We start from the raw sequence: 21,773 nt of genomic DNA on the forward strand, positions 1-21,773 counted from the left end.
TCCGTCAGTCTGCCCCAGGGCAGGGCAGCTTACCACCACTGAGTGTTGAGTGAATGAATAAAGAACAGTAAAGCACTTTGGGCATCTTGAAAGGCGCTATATAAATGCAATGATTAATTAATTAATTAATAATATTGAAAAGTGGCAACAATACTGGAAAAATTAGCTGGATCGGGTACTGGTTTCATATAACCCATATAATAAAGTGCAATGTGTTACCTGTAAATATTCAAAGACTATTTGAGATGAGAACAAACCACTACCATTTAAAACGAACAAACATGTTTAAAAAACCCAGATTCAGAACCAAGATCATGGAGTGAAGCATCGCTGGAGTTAATTTATGGAATAGTCTTGACAAAAATATAAAAGAATCAAGTACAATGATGACATCTAAAATCCAGTGCAATGTGTATATATGAAAAAGGAAACTAAGTTGTTGTGCATAATAGTGAAAATTCCTGTTTGCAGTTGTGATTGATTGTGACTGAACTGAAATGTACTGACTTGAAATGTTTTAATGTGACTGTCAGTGGTGATGTATTGTCTGGAAAAGGGAAGAGGGGGCAGATAACACAAGATGACTCTTCTCTCTGCTCCTTTTCATTCATTTCTTGTATGTTTGATGTTGTGACACTGTTAATATATTTTTATACTTTATGAATGAAATAAATAAACAAATAATAGTAATAAAAATAATAATAACTGATTAAGCTGATACGCAGATTGGGTCTTTAACTGGATGTAGTGAGACTATTTACTGACTGATTTTGGACTACAGCATCACAGGTTTGTACTTTTATTCACACAAAGCAAGTCAGTAGCAGTGTTGGGAGTAATGCATTATAAAAGTAACAAATAACTGTAATGCCTTGCTTTTTGCTGTAATGCAATAGTAGTAAAATCGTAATATTTTACTCGGTACAAATGTCAGTAACGCGCGTTACAATGCTTTTTTTTAACCTGGATTGAAGTGGTGGGTTTTTCTTCATACAAATTCGCTAAAATCAGCGTGATATCAGCAGCGATGAAGGATGATCGCACCTTGCAGACACCCTGCTCCACGGACTCAGGGTTCTCTCAGGGGCGGTCCTAGATTCCAAGTTCTAGTCCAAGATTAATCTGGGTTTGGTCCTGGTTTAGTCCTGGTTTAGTCCTGGTTTAGTCCTGGTTTAGTCCTGGTTTAGTCCTGGTTTAGTCCTGGTTTGGTCCTGGTTTGGTCCTGGTTTGGTCCTCGGTTCAATCCTGGTTTAGATCTAGTTTAGTCCTGGTTCAGTTTTGGTTTATTTCTGGTTTAGTCCTGGTTTAGACCTGGTTTAGACCTGGTTTAGACCTGGTTTAGACCTGGTTTACCTGTTAGACCTTTAGACCTAGTTTAGACCTGGTTTAGACCTGGTTTAGACCTGGTTTAGACCTGGTTTAGTCCTGGTTTAGTCCTGGTTTAGTCCTGGTTTAGACCTGGTTTAGACCTGGTTCAGTCTTGTTTCAGCTCTGGTTTAGTCCAAGTTTAGTCCTGGTTTAGACTTAGTTTAGTCCTGGTTTAGACCTAGTTTAGACCTAGTTTAGACCTAGTTTAGACCTGGTTAATCCTGGTTTAGTCCTAGTACAATCCTGGTTTAGTCCAGGTTCAGTCCAGGTTCAGTCCGGGTTCAGTCCGGGTTCAGTTTTGGTTAAGTCCTGGTTTAGTCCTGGTTCAGTCAATATATGGCGCAAAAGTTCAGCATCTTCACAGTTATTTTGTTGAGAGTAACTTAAAAGTGCTGCAACAGTAATGTAAAGCCTTATATTTTAAATACAGTAAGATTGTAATGTAACAAATCACTTTGAAATGACAGAAACAAGTCATAAATAACACATTACAGTTTTAAAGTAACTTGCGTGATTTGAAGGATAAATAACAGTTAACAAAACCCAACTGGATCTCATGTGTAATAAGTGAATTGTGTTTTAAGGAAATTTTCAATCCCTACACTGGATATACTTAAACTCAAAGCATCTAGATCGGTATCGGAACTGAAAAAGGTGGATCGCGCGTCCCTAAACAAGACCAACTCACAATCCAAAACAGTCACCGGCGAGGGAAGCCTCTGATCAAACCCAAACGCTCCACCCCGTCCCCCTCCTCCGCTCCGTTAATGAGGCCTACACCGGCTTGTTGTGCGAAGCTGCGGAGGTGTCGCTTCAATCACCGAAGTCACTGTGGCGTGGCATAAGTTGGCCGTTTTTAATTACTTCACTGATTGAGCACAGTCAAGGATGGGGAAAGTCTGCCCACTCCCAGGAAGCCTCCCGAAGAAGGACATGCACCCCTGACCATCCGGCTCCCATTATGAACTCCGTGTCCTCAAATGGAGAGAAGAGCCAGGCAAAATAACTATATTGATTTGAGGTGTCTTCTAAATAGCTACATATGTTTTTTATTACTTCGATTTTTTGACAAACACTGTTACTGCTGCTGTTGCTATTATCACAGTTCTGTTTGGCTTCTGTTTGAGCTTAAATGTTCTACATGGACCCACTGGAGTCTGAAATAAAGCTTGATTAGATCTAAGTCAATATTTGAGAAAAGACTGAATTTGAGCTGCAAAACTAATCAAAGAACAACATTTCAGAAGTTTTTAGAGGTCAAAACTACAGGGTGAGCAGCTTTTACACCAAATTACACAGGACAAGACATAAATAATTACAGTCTTTGTGATTTGTTTGTGATATATCTTCCTACTTTGAACGTGACGTCTACCTGTGACAGTCTGACAATACTCACTATTGACAAACACTTCTGCCATGCCCTGTGATTGACAAGTGGATTCGAGCAAGCAGCGTGCAGAGTCACTGCCAGAACAGATTTTAAACACGTCCAGAAGACAAAATATATATACAAGAGATTTTTATAACCGGCAAACAAGATCAAGATCACATTTTAGAACATGTTTGTACAGTTCTTAACTACAGGGTTAGAAAGCAAAATAAGACGAGGGCTGTCGCAATAACCGCAAAAATGAATCACCGCGGTACTAAGAGGCCCACAGCGGTGTACGTTGGGCCACTGCGATCACCGCACGTGACCCGACCCAGAGTCCTGCACGGGTCCATTTTTAGAGACCCACACCCGCCCAGACCCGTTAACATTCCACCAGTTACTGCCTGTGATAACCCAGGACTAACACAGAACTAACCCAGGACTAACCAAGAACTAACCCAGAACTAACCCAGGACTAACCCAGAACTAATCCAGGACTAACCCAGGACTAACCCAGGACTAAACCAGAACTAACCCAGAACTAACCCAGGACTAACCCAGGCCTAACCCAGGACTAACCCAGGACTAACCCAGGACTAACCCAGGACTAACCCAGGACTAATCCAGGCCTAACCCAGGACTAATCCAGGACTAATCCAGGACTAATCCAGGACTAACCCAGGACTAACCCAGAACTAACCCAGGACTAACCCAGGACTAAGGTGCACCCGCGTAGATTGTTGGGTGACCGCAGGTGAAAGGACCGCCACAAAGCCCTGCACCGCACGAAGGTAAGTGCAGCCATCGCCCGACTGCGCTTTGTGGACACCTGCTCCGCGTGCTCGGTGTTCTTTCTCTCTTAAGTCTGCAGGTACCCAACCTGGTGCAGGACTCTGACCCAACCTGGTGCAGGACTCTGACCCAACCTGGTGCAGGACTCTGACCCAACCTGGTGCAGGACTCTGACCCAACCTGGTGCAGGACTCTGACCCAACCTGGTGCAGGACTCTGACCCAACCTGGTGCAGGACTCTGACCCAACCTGGTGCAGGACTCTGACCCAACCTGGTGCAGGACTCTGACCCGAGCTGCCACAGTGAGAGCTGGAGAGATGCAGCGGCACTTGCCCCAAAGCCAAATGTTACTTCTCCCACACTACATATGCTATATCCACACAACAACCAAGGTACATGTGCATCTGCTCAACAAGCGCATCATCGGAGAGAGTTTTCAGTGCTGCTGGAATATTGTAACTCCGGGGGAGGCGTGTGAGGGACGGGGTGCGATATCATTGCATACCGCGGTGTTGAGCCACTATACTGCACCGCAGGAGAAATTTCCTAACTGCAACAGCCCTAAATAAAACATGATATTTTGTTTTTTGCTGATGGAATTATGATACTTAAACCCTTATTACGCTGTTTTCTGATCTATGTAATATGTATAATGTATAATGGCATGACATCACAAGGTGGAAAAGAGCATTTTGAGCTTTAGCCAGACTAATAATAAAGGGTTGCTTCTAGGGATGGGCATGATTAATTGATTAATCAATAATTGATCATTAAGAATTTCCTCAATTACGTTCATTTTAATCAACAAATCGAATGTAGGTTGCTGTGTGTAGCGTGACCAAACAGGGGTCCGTACATGTAGCTCTCTGCACTCAGAAGGAGCGAGCAAACACAAACAGACAGTCAGTCTGCAACGTACCGAAGCACAAATGCGTATTTAACGATGACTTGTACAAGAAATTCCACGCTTTCCATTGCATTCGGGACAAGTGTGAGTCCATGTGCACAGTGTATAAAGCAGCACATATGTTTCGGTGTCCAGTGGGAAAAAGTTTTAACAGGTGAGAGTCGCGCAATGTCGATGACGAGTCCCCACCTCCCACCCCCTCCTGGTTTTGACAAACACAAATATGGCCACACTAACCTGTATTCCACTGAGTCGTGTCTTTTAATCCGACAGAAATTGACCGCATCAGCGACACAAGAGCTGTAGTTTTATCTTCGCTTAGTTTATGCAAATTAGCGATGCGGTTTTAAGTTTCGTTTCTGTGAGAGTTGCGCAAAACTGAATTAAAACACATTATAATCTCAAACGGGCTGATGTGGCTCTAGAGTCGTTACGGTTTATATGTCGTAAAGTTGAATTTATTTATGCAGATTAGTAGTGCAGATAGTAATAATAATGATGCTATTTCAATCTGATTGCGATTAATCTTGCGGTCCTACTCAAAAGGCTGTGAATGGACAAAAACACATGGCATGATAAGTTTTAGATGTGGAAGATGTACTATAACATCGCAGGGTGCCCAAAAACAGTCTCTAGGAAAGTTCACTTGAATAACTTCGGATAACTAAGACATAGACAATTCTCTTCTGTATTATTTTGGAACTGTTTTCTTAGCACCAAACTTATTTTCTCAAACAGCGGGTGTATATTACAACAACTTTTCAATTTATTAAAGCTTTGACAGCCCACAAAGATGCATATTCACATTGTCACAGCAAGAAACACAGAAATCTACAGACTTATGCAGAAAGCGAAAAATGCTGTTTAAGAGTTTGATCCGTTTGTAACAAATTGCGTGGTGGAGAAAAGTTATTCTGACAGCGCACACAGCGGTGACGAAGCAGAATAGAGCACTGCTAATTACTGCATCAATTTATTAACTGTAATATAAAGGAAGAATTAATCATTTCATTTACTGTTGGAGAATGGTTATGAATCACAATATGACCAGGGCGAAAGCAAGGTCTGTTTTAAATGAAGACTAATTACAATGTGCAGAGAAAGTTGTGGACGCAAAGCTTAAGGTGGTTCATAATAAATGCCCACACAATAAACATCATTATATTGGAAGCAGTTGGCATTAAAATAAATCCATGGACAGTACAATCCCACGCAGCCTTTTGGCCTCTAATTAACTGTGCGACCGACGTGGAGCTCTGCAGGCTTTTAGAACATTAGCCACTTCCAATGACAATTTATATTTGTGCTTTTCTCCAAACAAACAAGGTCACTGGAGTCCATTTCTCAACTTCAGATGTAACTTTGTCTTTCCCTTCCATGTTAAAGCAACCAAGAAAGGCATGACTTTATTGATTCAAGACTGACAAGCCAATCTATAATCAGATACTAATCGATACTGAAACTAGTATCAATACTCATTTGAGCAGGTATTGATATAAAAAAGTCACATTCACACGACAGAAATTAACCTTTGCTGAACCTTTCTTGAATTGAGCTTTGTCAGAGCCACTATGGGACACATATGGACCACTGAGGGTTTACACAAATATAAGACCACATGGTAATATAAAACAAAGTCTTAATTCTGGTGTTGAAAATTCTATTGTTCAAATAAAGAGTGTTTTTTATTATCTTCGTAGTATTGGAATTGGTATTGAGTGTCAAATCTATTCCTTAGTATTAAGAGTGTGCCATAACTCAAAAACTGTGCCAGAGAACATCTCCTCTCTCAGTGCATTGTCTTTGTTCTTAAAGAAACGCATAAATAAATACTAAATACCCAAGCCTGACAAATATTATGAATCAAATACTTAGCTACAACATACCAAGATGCACACTTCCTTTTAAGGCTGTGCAATTAATCGAATTTTGATCGCGATTTCGATTTGTGTGTCAAACTCATATTATCTACTTGAAACAAGCTTAACAAAGTTTATTTTGGGATATTTTTTTATATAAATAAGTATATTTATTTAACTTTTTATATATAGAGATTGTAGAACAGCTGATATACAGTTTATTTTGGATACATTTATGTTTTCTATTCCTTATTTCATTTTATGTTTTATACATCACAAAACTGCTCTAAGGTTCATATTTGTAGCCTGTATTTATTTTCAGTTTGAAAGTTTTGCATAAATTATCAATATCAAAGTGCTTTTTTTTTTTTTTTTGAGAGAGAAATGTTGAATAAAAGTATTGTATAACTAAAAAAATTATCATTTGAATAATTGTGATTTCAATTCTGACCAAAATAATTGTGATAATGATTTGGCAGCCCTACTTCTTTTGGTATGTTTGGTATGTTTTCAATTAGTTTTGAACCCCGAACCACTTATAAACATCAACAAACAACACCAAACTAACTGAAATCCAGATATAAGCTATAAAACCAACTGGCTAGACAAGCGGTCCAGTTATAATCTGCAGAAGAAATATAGATAGAGCTTAATGTAATTCCAAACAAATGCAGAAATCTTAATATGATAATAAATTCAAGGGAAAATTTTGGCAAGTTCTACTGAAATACTCAAGTAAACTGAAGTAAAGTGTTCAGGTAAGATTAAATGCTGTCCTTTTTGTCTGATATTTTCAAAGTATTGATAATTCAAATGAGTATCTAGTTTTCATACCAAGTTTAGTATCTAATTTTGAATGCTTATGATGAGTCTGGTGAGAATTAAAGCCTGACCGAAATTTATTTGTATTAGAAGGTCACAGCGATGACTAAAAGCACAATAAAGCACAATATGACTCACCTGGCGGCGGTGGAGGAGATGGAGGAGGTGAGACTGCAACGGGCTCTGGCTCCACCTCTGGGACAGGGGCGGCAGGAGCGGCAGGGGCGGCAGGAGCGGCAGGAGCTACAGGAGCGGGGGTCTGAGGAGGAGGTTCAACAGGTTCAACAGGAGCAGCGAATTCAGCCAAGGGGGCAGCGGCAATGGGCTCAGCGGCAATGGGCTCAGCAGCAACGGGGTCAGCAGCGGGCGGAGGAGGCGGGGTTTCCACTGGAGAGGGTGGAGCTGGCGGCGCGACAGGCTCAATGGCAGGTGAAGAGACCGGCTCTGATTTGGCAGGAGCTGGGGCTGGGTCAGGCTCGGCAGGTGGAGGCAAAGCAATTGATTCGGGGATAGGCGGAGAAGCGACGGGTTCGGGTATGATTGGAGAAGCGATGGGTTCAGGTGTAACATGGGTGGGGGCGGGGATAGGGGGAAGCGGAGCAGGTTCAGCAGGAGCGCTAGGAGGAGAAGGAGGTGGAGGAGGGATGTCTAGAGGTTTAGCAATAGCAGCGGGGTCAGCTTCAGCAGCAGGTGGGGTTGAGATCAGAAGCGCCACGTCAGTAACGGTTGGAGCTGCTACCTGTTCTACCTGAGGAGGTGGAGAAGGTGTGGCCTCAATGGAGGGTCCGGGTGGAGTCAAAGGAGCTTCAGGTTTAACAGCTTCCACGGTAGGAGGTGGTGGTGGTGGAGATGGTTCTGCTTTGGGGGGAGGAGCCACAGGTGGAGGGGGTAAAGATGTGATGGGGTCAAAAGGTGGAGGTAATGGGTGGAGGAGGGGAGGGGGGAGGATGGGGATTGGTGCTGGTGCAGGGACAGGTGCAGAGGCAGGTGCAGGGGGCGGAGAAGGTGGAGCGGTGGCGCGTTTTGGAGGAGTTGAAGTTTCTCGCATCCGGTTGATGACACTCTCGGAAAGCTGAGGAGACAAAGAGGAAAAATTAAGAAGTTGCCGATACGATACATATCTTGAGATTTCAGTTCGATACAATATATTTCAAATCGATTCAATACGGTTCAATAAAAAATAAAGCTAAACCGTGTTTGTTAAACCACTTCTTGTGCAAAGTTCATATGAAACACAAATATTTAATCATCAAAACAGTGAAAATGTCACATGTGTTGCATAAACAATTTTCCTTCCTCTGAACAAGCAACAAAACTGTAGCTCTGTAACAAAATAATGTAGTAAAATATACCAAAAAAATACTCTTGGCGATATAGGCGAGTTTCATTGTTGACAAAAGTGTGCGTTGCATGCTGGGAATTATTTTGGTCGGTGGCAAGAAACACTAATTTAACATGACGGACGGAGCGAGAAAACACATAAAGGGTATTAATCCCGGTTATTTATCCACTCTAACGGCAGAGGACCCAAGACGATTTGACCAGAAATTGGTCATAAGCATCGATGGAGCCAAATCACCCTTTTCAACCCCTACAAAAGGTGGACGAAACAAATTTCTGGTCAGAATTGCCAACTACCTGGCCAAATATTCACTTCAGTGATATCCACAATGACTTGGTGGAAACTCCTGGGCCATTCACAGCAGAAAAGATGAAAACCTCCAAGAGTCTCGATGTGTTGTTGAACTTATTGGAGTCCACGGTTTGTTAGGATCTTCTACGTTTGCTCTGCGAATGTTTTAAAGCCATTTAATTCGCCGTTAGCGGTTATTTTCACTCAGAATACGAAAAAGACATTTTCCTTCTTCCGTGCTTCTATTTGTGCATCCGATAATGCAGCAGGAATTTACCATTATCAGGGATAAATACGCGAGGTTACGCACTGTGTTTGTCCGCTACCATGTTTCTTGCCTCCGACCAAAATATTTCCCAGCATGCAACGCGGGCTTTTAATAACAATGACGTCAGTTGAAACTTGCCTATATCGATACAGCAGCCCATGATATCGATAATGTATCATCACATTAAACCAGCCATGTCAAACTCAGGCCCAAGGGCCAAATTAAAATAATTAAATCTGGCCCACGTGATCATATCAAATATGTATAAGAGCTGCCCGCCAGCTACAGATAGACTATAGAGACATTATTTATTTAAAATGTTGTTATTCTTTTATATTATGCTTGTTCTGGATTCAGTGTTTAAGCAAAACTATTAATAAACATTTATTTTAAGAAGAAAAGGTTTAACATAACATATCTCGAAAGAAGAGAAAACATGCAGATGTTGTGGAAATTTAGTTTTGGCCCATGACTTAGTCCCAGTTTTTAATTTTGGCCGTCTGTGAATTTGAGTTTGACACCCCTGCATTAAACAATACAATATATCGATATTCCAGTAGTTTCGTACACCTCTAATCCTAATTACAGTTTTTGTTTGATTTCCTTAATCAGACTTAATTTAATTCACACTTTGCTGCTAGTCATGTTGAATAGAAAAACAGCAATCATATATTTTTACAGTTTTTATATGGAGAGAACCACTTGAAGCAACAACTAAACCTGACAGATGCAATGTTTGAAGCTGAAACACCAACTAAGTCACTCAGACCTGCCACTCCTTTAAAGCACTGCACAGCTTTTCTGGGTGAAGGGTTCACTACAAACTTGTCTCCATGGAGATGTCATTGCTTTGTAGATTGTTCCATGGTATGACTTTAAACATTTCCACCAGACATTTATTCATTACGGATGTGCTCAAAAGTACAATTATTCCTTCTGTGAATAGAGGCGACTCTGCACAGATCTGAACCATAATGTAGTGTAGTGCTGTAACCTGCTGGTTTATGCTAATCTATACTGTGGAACATTCTAGACCAGTGTTTCTAAAAAAAAATTTCTGGGACCCATATTTTAAAAGTCACAAACCTTCATGACCCAAGTCAATAGAAATTATTCATAAATCACAAAATAAAAGGTGGATTTGACCATTATTGAACATTAATGAGGATATTTTATTGTTGACTGAGTGATCGTGTCTCTGAACAATTAGTATTACTGAAGTTTTAAACAATGAAAAACAGTAATTGAACCAATAATAAAAGGATCCATAAGTCGCCTATTTGGACATTAGATGTAGCTCATTTCTTTTTCTTTTCAACATTCAATTGAAAGAGCAATGTTGAAACAAAATAGTCAATAAAATAATTACAAAAAGACTAGAAATTACACAAAACATGTCTTAACATTTCAACCTACATGCAGATCGTGACAAGGTAACCCCAAAAAATCTCTTGCGACCCACCTGAGAATCGCGACCCAGTCTTTGGGAAACAATGTTCTAGACCAGGGGAGTCAATCTCAAATTCGCAGAGGCCAAAATTAAAAACTGGGACTAAGTCGTGTACCAAACGAAATATTTACTGAAAATTTTCAACAACATCTGCATGTTTTCTCTTCTTTGAGATATGTAATGTTAAACCTTTTCTTATTAAAATAAATGTTTAATAACAGTTTTGCTTAAACATTGAATCTAGAACAAGCATAATGTAAAATAATAACAAAATTTGGTAATACTTTAGTTTAGGAACCACATAGTAATCGCTATCTAAGTGGTAATTGGTTTGCTAATTAGCTGTTACTTAGCCATTAGTTGGTATTAATCAAACACTTATTAAAGCTTATTAAGATTTCAGTGTATGCACAAAAGCATCTATTATAATCTCCATTACTTTTAATGGGAAGAAAATAGTTACCGGGTTAGTACTCGCGAAATACGGACTTAGACAAAATTGAATGCATTTTACTATGAACTAGCTGTTAATATGTTGTCCCTAATCTAAAGTGTTACCCAAAAATGTAAATAAATAATGTCTCTATAGCCTATCTGGAGCTGGCGGGCAGGTCTAATACATAATTGATATGATCTCACGGGCCAAATATGATTATATCACGGGCCACATTTGGCCCCTGGGCCTGAGTTTGACATGTATGTTCTAGACAAAAAACAGCATTCCTGCAGAGATCAGTGGGTGCTGGACATTCCACTAGCAATGTTACGCAGTGCACCTTTAAACACTAAATAAGTCACTAGGAACTATTCGTCTTTGCATTTTCCATTCCCAATTTATTTTAAGCATACACGCCCCCAAGCAACATGTCAACCTTATATCTTATTCCTTCACAAATGCAAATCAATCGCAACTTCACTATCATCCACTGCATACAGAATGACAACTGAGCTTACACTAAAACTAAATCTATATTGGCATGTATGCACTTGAACTGTTTGAATTTACAAGCCAAAAAGCAGAATATGAGTCTTACAAAATGTAAAATGATTTGCTAAAAAAGCTAAAACTGTATTTGCTCATAGCTGACATTTATTACATCATTTTTTATTTACAGGCAACTATGTCAACACAGTTTTAAGTCAGGTGACCTACATCTTCACATTCCTGACAGGACGTTGGAGAATTTTGCATTTGAGGCAAAACAAGCAGTAATAAAAATGTACGACGTGTACCCTAAACATTTCTATGCGATCCATAACATTCTTTAAACTTCACTTGGGGGTATAGTTTTGGAAGTTTTCCAGTGTGAAGAATGAATGAAAAGTTAAGGACAACGCTAAGACATGCCGTTCACTTTCCTCGCGCACTCAATTACGCACGCTTGGAGACTTTTACGCACGGAAACTAAATATGCAACCTCGGTATTTGTAACTTTAACCATGTCACTGTGCCAAATTCTTCGAACTTACCCGTATGCCCTTCACCACAGTAATGTTGTCATTCTCATCTGACTCAAAGGAGACACGACGGGTGCTGTTATTCGCTCCCATTGTCAGAGCCACTCAGCTGCATGCACAGCGCACAAGTTGCATTCACTTTGCGGTTTTATTAAGTTTATTAGCTCCACATTCAAGGGGAAAACTGGCCTGGGTCCCCACGCAGCAAAGCTCACACACTTTCCCACTTCCTGAATGTCAGATGCCGCTGGAAGAAGAGAGAATCCGATTGGGCAAAGGCGCAGGGCATATGGAAGAAGGGCGCGTCGGATTGGTCCGTGCGTCTGCGTAAGCGTCAGAATGGGCGGATACGAAAACCATGCTGGACTGTTTCCACGGCTCCTGTCATTGATTTACTGTAGTAATGATGCAAGTACTAAGCATGACAAAGGAGGATTATATTACGGAAGTTGTCATTGAACTAGCCAATGTCATAAAGGAAAAATATGCAGTTTAAGTTACAGATGACTTATTAAAGGTGCTTATTGCACTATACAGCTGAAAAATTACAAATATAATATAAACTGTGTTGGGAAGGTTACTTTTAAAATGTATTCCCCTACAGATTACAGATTACATACACCAAAATGTAATTTGAAACATAATCCAATAAATTACTTAAAGTGAGTAACGTAATCTGAATACTTTGGATTACTTGATTTGCTGTAGAGAAGCAAAGATGAGGAAATTTTCACTTAAGATGTTTTGTCTGCTTAACGAAAATAAAAAAGCCCAGACTTTACTTAACCGTATTTAAAATATTATTGATAGAAGAGGAGGAGACACGGTCCACACAGCATCGTTTAGTCCTGTTAAATCCTGTTTTAGACCTGTTTTAGACCTGCTTTAGTCCTGGTTTAGACCTGGTTTAGACCTGGTTTAGTCCTGGTTTAGACCTGGTTTAGACCTGGTTTAGTCCTGGTTTAGACCTGGTTTAGACCTGGTTTAGTCCTGGTTTAGACCTGGTTTAGACCTGGTTTGGACCTGGTTTAAACCTGGTTTAGTCCTGGTTTAGATCTGGTTTACTCCTGGTTTAGACCTGGTTTAGTCCTGGTTTAGACCTGGTTTAGTCCTGGTTTAGACCTGGTTTAGACCTGGTTTAGTCCTGGTTTAGATCTGGTTTACTCCTGGTTTAGACCTGGTTTAGACCTGGTTTGGACCTGGTTTAAACCTGGTTTAGTCCTGGTTTAGACCTGGTTTAGACCTGGTTTAGTCCTGGTTTGGACCTGGTTTAAATCTGGTTTAGTCCTGGTTTAGACCTGGTTTAGTCCTGGTTTAGACCTGGTTTAGACCTGGTTTGGACCTGGTTTAAACCTGGTTTAGTCCTGGTTTAGACCTGGTTTAGACCTGGTTTAGTCCTGGGTTTAGTCCTGATTTAGCCCAAAATGTAAAAACAGGAAAAGACCACCAAGGAATCCATTTATTCCAACAAAGTAACTGTAATCCAATTACCACTCACTGAAACAGTAACTGTAACTGAATACAATTACTCATAATTTGTACTCTGATTACGTAACTACGGTACATGTAATCTGTTACTCCCCAACACTGAATATAAATACCGATATAGTTTTCAAAAACATAATTGTACTGCTGCCTTAAAATGTAAAACAATCAGATGATTCAAACCTGATCCACCTTCTTATAACATATGGATTCAGAAAGTGTGGGAGATATGGAGCAGATAACATATTCTTTAAGGCAGGAGTCTCCACCCTGTAGCTCTCCACCTCCTTCCAAGTCGCTCGCTGTTACATGCAAGCATTTGTTTTGTTTGTGTACTGCTCTCTCCTCTGCCCTGTGTGTTCAGGTGCTGTTGGTGTGACCAGAACTGGAGCTGATTGGCCAGCTGGCTGCAGCTCACTATAACATTTATGTTCAGAGGCAGGATGTTAAAAAAGAGATCAAGCGTAGGGTTATTGAGAAGTTAATTGAACTAAAAGTTCTTCCTCCTGTTTGCCTAGGTGACCCTGTAAACCCACAAAGTGAGCATGCCAGTAATGATACAAGGGAAATGGATGATGAACATGAAATTGTTAATGAAGCTGAAAGTGAGGAAGTTGCAGAGGCTACTCCAGTGAGGGTGAGGGGGAAAAATCTAAGCCCCCCACCAACTCTTCCTCGTTTTGAGTCTTTCTCTCCAGATGAGGATGAATATGCTGAACCTATGTCTGCTGGAAAAGCACAGGGAACAGCCAGTTCTACTGCAAAACTGAAGCTTCGCCTGGCTCGTCTTCAACTAGAAGCGGAGGAGAAGGAGAAAATGCGTAAAGCTGAGTATGAGCTCCGACTACAGGTACGCAGACTTGAAATAGAAGCTGAAAAAGAAGTTAAACTAAAGCAACTTGATTTGGAGGCTATGAGACTGTCAGCTGGCAGTGTGAAAACTGGTAAATCTACATTTCCATTACAACCTGAAAAGGGGCCTTCCAAACATTCATTTGATGTCACTAAAAACATTGCACTGGTTCCCACATTCAGAGAAACCGAAGTTGATGCATATTTCAGTGCATTTGAGAGAATTGCTACTGCTCTGGAATGGCCTAGAGACATGTGGCCCATACTTCTGCAGTGTAAATTAGTCGGTAAAGCTCAAGAAGTTGTCTCCTCTCTCTCCTTAGATGAGAGTTTAAACTATGATGTATTAAAGGGGTCCATTTTACGTGCATATGAACTGGTTCCGGAAGCCTACAGGCAGAAATTTAGGAACCACAAGAAGGCCAGTGGTCAAACATTTGTGGAGTTTGCCAGAGAAAAAGGACTGCTATTTGACAAATGGTGTGCAGCTAATGATGTTGAGAACAACTTTGAGTCCCTTCGTCAACTGATATTACTGGAAGATTTCAAAAATGCACTTCCTGAGAAAATGTCTCTATTTTTAAACGAACAGAAAGTGACCACATTGTCTAAAGCAGCTGTACTCGCTGATGAGTTTGTACTAACCCATAAAAATGTGTTTGTCTCTTCTTCACGAGCAGACAGAGTGGCCCGTCCCCTAACGTTTGGTACTGACAAAGCTGCACCGAACACGACCAAAACTTCAAAGTCCCCTCCACGTGAGGAGCGTGAGTGCTACTACTGTCACAAAAAAGGTCATGTAATTGCTGATTGTTTGTCACGAAAGCGTAGACTGCTGCAGCCACACCCATCACAGTCAAAAGGTGTTGGTTTGGTGAACAACATTACATGCCCAGTCACTGAAATTTCACACAGTACAAACTCAGAAGTTGACTCCTGTTTCAAACCATTCATTTCAGAGGGTTATGTCTCCGTCACAGAAAATAATGACAAATATCCAGTGACTGTACTACGAGATACAGGGGATTCTCAGTCCATAATCAGAGCGGGAATTCTCCCCCTATCAGATCAAACTTCATGTCATACTAGTGCTATCGTCCAGGGAGTGGGGATGAGTTTTATTTCTGCCCCGCTACACAACATTTATGTCAATTTTGCACTAGTAAAAGGGCATTTCAAAGTTGCTGTCCTCCCTGCCTTGCCAATTAAAGGTGTTGATTTCATCTTGGGTAATGATCTGGCAGGAGGTAAAGTGTCCCCCGTACCAGAGGTGGTGGAGAGGCCTGACCAAAGCACAGAATCTGACCATATTGATGTGTTCCCTGAATGTGCTGTCACAAGGTCTCAAGCCCGAAATGATGTTGTGGACTTGTCTGACAGTTTTCTGGTTGGGGAGAACGGTTACCAAACAGAACATGACAATACAGCTGAGGAAAAATGTCCAGCTCCCGTGGGTGCAGTTAAACTACCAGCCACAGCGGAGTTCATCACGGCACAGAAAGGTGACAAGACACTATTAAACTGTTTCTCTGTTGTTGAACAGGAAGGAGCCACAAAGAGCAGAGTGGCATATATACTGGATGATGGCCTGCTCATGCGTCGTTGGAACAGTGAGGCCACCGGAACTGAAGGTGAACATGTCACTTATCAAGTTGTAGTGCCCACAGTTTATCGTGCCCAAGTGTTGTCTTTAGCCCATGACCACCCATGCTCCAGACATATGGGTGTCACTAAAACCTACAACCGGGTACTAAAGCATTTCTTCTGGCCTGGACTAAAGTCGGATGTTGTTAAACACTGTCGAACATGTCATGTTTGCCAAATGGCCGGAAAGCCTAACCAGGTGATTCCTCCTGCACCACTGTGTCCAATACCGGTGATGGGTGAGCCATTTGAAAAAGTCATTATTGATTGTGTGGGGCCGTTACCAAGAACTAAAACCGGAAATCAGTTTTTGCTCACTATTATGTGTGCCTCCACCAGGTACCCTGAAGCAGTACCCCTGAGGAAAATCACCTCTCCTGTCATCACCAAGGCTCTGGTAAAATTCTTCTCTACATTTGGGTTGCCAAAGGTTGTCCAAACGGATCAAGGTACCAATTTTAAATCCAAAGTTTTCGCCCATGCTCTGCACGCTTTGGGAATCAAACATGTCACCTCCAGTCCATACCATCCTGAAAGTCAAGGTGCACTTGAAAGATTCCATCAGACTATGAAATCGATGCTGAGAAAGCACTGCCTTGAGTCACAAAAGGATTGGGATGATGGGGTCCCACTGGTGCTCTTTGCTGCTAGAGAAGCTGTACAAGAATCATTAGGCTTCAGTCCAGCACAGCTAGTCTTCGGACATAAAGTCAGAGGCCCATTGAAAATTCTCAAGGAACAGCTCATTACTCCTACAAAAACAGTCAAAAACATTTCTGAATATGTCTCTACACTCAGAGAGCGTTTAAAAAGAGCCTGCTCTTTGGCTAAAGAAGCTCTGGCCTCCTCTCAGACCAAAATGAAGAGGAATTTTGATAAAAAAAGCAGTTGTCCATACATTCCAGCCTGGTGACAAAGTTCTGCTTCTTTTACCTATACCTGGCTCTTCACTCTCTACTAAATTTTCTGGTCCCTATGTTGTAGACAAGAAACTGAGCGACACCAACTATGTCATTCACACACCGGACCGGAGGCGGCGCTCCAGAGTTTGCCACGTGAATATGCTGAAACTCTATCATGCTCGGAGTGACCAACCTGAACCGGCCAGTCCCTGTGTTGACAAGATTCCTTCCACTGTTGCTGCATTCACAAAGGTGAGCTCCTCAGATCCTGAAGATGGCCTACTAATGCAGAGTGCCACACCCCAAGGAGCTAAGCTCAGCAACAGCCAAATACTGACAAATCTGTCTAGCTATCTGTCAGAACTTCCCAATGATAAATGTGATGACATCACACAACTTATATTGGACTTTCCCAAACTATTCAGTGACATTCCCTCTCAAACATCAGTTATATCACATGATATTGTCCTGACTAACCCTTCGCCAATTAAGCAGCATATGCTTATCGGGTCAGCCCAGCTAAGAGGGAAATTATGAAAAAGGAAGCTGAGTACTTAATACAAAATGGACTTGCTGTGCCCAGCTCAAGTCCCTGGAGTTCTCCTTGTCTCCTTGATACAAAAGCTGATGGGAGCCCCAGGTTTTGTACAGATTTCAGAAAGTTCAATGCTGTAACTGTACCAGATGCTCATCCTCTGCCACTTATTGATGACTGTATTGATGAAATAGGTCCCGCGACCTACGTGAGTAAACTCGACATGTTAAAGGGATATTGGCAAGTTCCGTTAACCCCCCGCGCCTCTGATATTTCAGCTTTTGTGACCCCAGATTACTTCCTCCAGTACACAGTCATGCCATTTGGACTCTTGCAATGCCCCGGCCACTTTTCAGAGGTTGGTAAATAAAGTGTTGGGAGGCGTACCAAACTGCAGAGCATATTTGGATGATATTGTTGTGTATACCAATGATTGGGCTTGTCATATAGCAACCCTGAGGGAAGTTTTTAAAAGACTGTCTGCTGCATCGCTAACCCTTAATCTTGCCAAATGTGAATTTAGACAAGGCACTGTACAATATCTTGGTCAGCAGGTTGGCGGTGGAAAAGTGTGCCCAGTGGAAGCTAAAATCGCAGCCATCATTACCTTCCCTACACCTACAGCAAGAAGGGAGTTGCGCCGCTTCCTAGGCATGGCTGGATACTATCGCCGGTTCTGTAAGAACTTCTCCTCAGTAGCAGCGCCTTTGACTGCTCTCACCAGCCCCGCTAAGCCCTTCATTTGGTCCAATGAGTGTCAAAAATCTTTTGAAAGCTTAAAAGCTATTCTGTGTTGCACCCCTGTTTTGTCTGCTCCAGACTTCCAGCGCCCATTCAAACTGGAGGTGGATGCTAGCATGGTGGGAGCTGGAGCTATCCTTCTCCAAGAAGATGATCAAGGCATCGATCATCCTGTAAGTTATTTTTCTCGCAAATTTGACAAACATCAGTTAAAGTACTCTACTGTTGAGAAGGAAACCCTAGCCTTATTGTTTGCAGTGCAACACTTCGAAGTCTATCTTAATTCTGGTCCCCATCCCATCACAGTATTCACTGATCATAATCCCCTTACATTTCTTTCAAGAATGTACAACAAGAATCAGCGCCTCATGAGATGGTCACTGATCCTGCAAAATTACAATCTGGAAATTAAACATAAAAGAGGATCTGAAAACATAGTTGCTGATGCTTTATCAAGGATTCCCTAGTAAAAAGCATTCAAACTATGTTTGAATTTATAAGGGTGGGGGTGTTACATGCAGGCATTTGTTTTGTTTTTGTACTGCTCTCTCCTCTGCCCTGTGTGTTCAGGTGCTGTGGGTGTGACCAGAACTGGAGCTGATTGGCCAGCTGGCTGCCAATCAGAGTGGAGAGGGCCATTTAAAAGGAGCTGTGTGCTGCCTCTCTCTCTCTCTCTCTCTCTCCTGTGTATATGGCTGCTAGCCCAGGTTTGTTTGGTTGGGAGGATTGGTTAGGTAAGTTTGGGGATCCCTGTACATTTCACACCACGTAGATTTTTGTTGTTAGACACACTAGTTATCAGTTGTTGCCACCCTTGTTGTTTTGAGTTTTCCAAATTCTCTTTTTTAGACCAGGTAGGCTAGGCTTTTGATTTCTTTCCTTTTTGTAGCCTAGTTTTCAGTTAGGGCCTGTTTTGGTATATCTTTTTGTTTGTTGATTTGGCACAACTGGCCCACGCCTCCTCCCACCAACCTTTTGTTCATTTTTTGTGCACTTTAATGATTGTTTGGCTGTCAAATAAAAAGTTTGCCAAACTGACTTTGCCTCAAGGGTTGTTTTATACACGTTGTGTCCCTTGTTGGACATAGGGGACATAACACTCGCCAAGGGATTTCTGAATTATAGACAGTGTTGGGGAGTAACAGATTACATGTACCGAAGTTATCCAATCAGAGTACAAATTATGAGTATCTGTATTCGGCTACAGTTACTGTTTCAATGAGTGGTAATTGGATTACAGTTACTTTGTTGAAGTAAATGGATTACACGGCGGTATTTTCCTGTTTACACATTTTGGGCTATAGCCTTTTTTTTTCTTTTTTTTTTTGATAATTCCACTCATTGTTGGACACTAAACCAGGTCTAAAACCAGGTCTAAAACCAGGTCTAAAACCAGGTCTAAAACCAGGTCTAAAACCAGGTCTAAAACAGGTCTAAAACAAGGTCTAACCCAGGTCTAAACCAGGACTAAAGCAGGTCTACACCAGGTCTAATATAGGTCTAAAACCAAGGCTAAACCAGGTCTAAACCAGGCCTAAACCAGGTCTAAACCAGGTCTAAACTAGGTCTAAACCAAGACTAAACTAAGACTAAACTAAGACTAAACCAGGATTAAAACCAGGTGTAAACCATGACTAAACCAGGTCTAAACCAGGTCCAAACCAGGTCTAAACCAGGACTAAACCAGCACTAAACAAGCACTAAAACCAGGTCTAAACTGGGACTAAACCAGGACTAAAACCAGGTATAAACCAGGTCTAAAACAGAATTTAACAGGACTAAATCATGCTGCATGGATCGTGTCTCCTCATCTTCTATCAATAATATTTTTTATTTGGTTAAGTAAAGTCTGGGCTTTTTATTGTCTTTTAGCAGACAGGACGTCTTATGTGAAGATTTCCTTGTCTTTGCTTCTCTACAGAAAATCAAGTCATCCAAAGTATTCAGATTACATTACTCACTTTAAGTAATTTAATGGATTCTGTTACAAACTACATTTTGGTGTATGTAATCTGTAATCTGTAGGGGAATACATTTTAAAAGTAACCTTCCCAACACTGATTATAGATAGATGAATTGGCTCAAATTTGATGAATTATCATTATAGATATATCATTTTGATGCAGAACTTAGTGCACTAATGGATGGATAAAGGTCTGTGTTTTATAGGCATATAAGTGTTCCCCATTGACCATTTCCTATGCTCAATCTCTTGTGACCACTAAAATAAGTAGCTCTTTGGCATTTTTTTTTTGTCAAGGTAGCTCATCGGAAGAAAAAGGTTAGAGACCCCTGCTTTAAGGATTCAAAAACCCATATTTATTAAGCACTAGAAGCCTGTTTTGCCTTTGTTAATACAGTAGAGATGACATGGGGCTTCTTTTATAATTGTTTTATGATATGTAAATAGTAGGCGTTTAATTATGTGACTATTACCCTGTTGTTGTTGTTATTGTTACAAACTTAAACTTAACTTGAAAATGGCTATGTTTGTATTGATTTAAATCACTGTATTATTGCTGAAAAAGAAAATAAAAATTAAGTTAAAAAACACACACAAATTGATTGATTGATTGATTCATTCATTGTTAGAAATAAACAAGAGAGAAACAAGAATCATGTGTACTACATACACATTGTAAACAACAGTAAAGCACATTTCTCGAAAAAGAAATTATCTAGCATTATCCAACCATATTTATACATTTAGTCTGGTATGTTTTTGCTTTTGTGCATATATTGAGTGGTGACTTTTTAAACATCTACCTTTGTTTTTAGAATTCTATTATTTTTATAGTTAAAGATGCATTGTGTGACTTTTCTGGTGAAGATTTCCATGGACATGTTACTGCTTTGTCTGGAATGTTGCCCAATGTTGTATTAAACCTTTCAATCATTATGGAGTCCAAACCAGACCAAGTTACAGGTCAGATCTGTGGAGATTCAACCACGCTCACAGTCAGAATGCATGCTTTTCTAGGTATTTTTAAGCAATAAACTCACCTGTAATTGAATAAATGTAAGGTAAAGCTGTTTAATGTCATACTGTGGAACATTCCAAGCAGAGCAATGACATATCCATAGAAACAAGCAGGTGAAGAGTGACATAGTGCAACTTTAATATGTGTCAGCTGCTACCGACATGTGTTATAATTAGTATATTCCTATATAACATTACATTGTCACTATCTGAAAACCCCCAGAGAGTCTTGATTGTCAGAGCAGCTTGAGCAGTATCCAAACAAGCGATGACCTTGGTGATGTGTTGATGAGGAAAAGTCCCGCAATCAATTATTTGGACAGACAAGACGGTCGGCGGGGAGACGAGATAAGAACTTCAAAATTAAACTTGGACCTGGAAAACGAGGTGAAACAAAAAAACAGTGACAGATCCATTGTTTTGTTTTTTTTCTGGAAGAGACTTAAAGATCACCCACAATGTTATCTCCCAAGTCCACCGGTGCATCAATCAGGGCACAGCTGCTGGGAATCGACCCTGCTCAATCAATGGGCTCCTCCATTCTCATCGGTACAGCACAGATTGTCAGAGATACAGGAGAAGGAGGAGACAGACCTGCCAAAACCTGCACTTTAAATGGGCAAAGCTATTAACTCTCTGACACCATGTCTTCTGCTTTTATTCTCGGTTCAAACTCTTATTTTAACTGTCTGAAAAAGTAAAGA

The 21,773-nt window shown here is 40.9% G+C and overlaps 1 protein-coding gene across 2 annotated transcripts in view; it reads right to left on the reverse strand.

The window, feature by feature from the left end:
- Positions 1-12,188, reverse strand: part of chchd3a (coiled-coil-helix-coiled-coil-helix domain containing 3a) — a 305,052-nt gene extending 292,864 nt beyond the window's left edge. The window contains exons 1-3 of one of the 2 annotated variants that reach the window (XM_020940968.2): positions 11,943-12,188; positions 7,870-8,193; positions 7,260-7,380 (exon numbers count right to left, since the gene is read on the reverse strand). In XM_020940968.2, the coding sequence (XP_020796627.2) occupies positions 7,260-7,380; positions 7,870-8,193; positions 11,943-12,023 (526 nt within the window). In that variant the 5' untranslated portion in view covers positions 12,024-12,188. Of the gene's footprint in view, positions 1-7,259; positions 7,381-7,860; positions 8,194-11,942 lie in introns of both variants that reach the window. The other variant, XM_020940967.2, reaches the window with a different exon arrangement.
- Positions 12,189-21,773: the final 9,585 nt, after the last annotated feature.

Source organism: Boleophthalmus pectinirostris, unplaced genomic scaffold (genome assembly GCF_026225935.1).
Source record: "Boleophthalmus pectinirostris isolate CB_2022bp ecotype Guang Dong unplaced genomic scaffold, ASM2622593v1 HiC_scaffold_18, whole genome shotgun sequence".
NCBI lineage: Eukaryota > Metazoa > Chordata > Actinopteri > Gobiiformes > Gobiidae > Boleophthalmus > Boleophthalmus pectinirostris.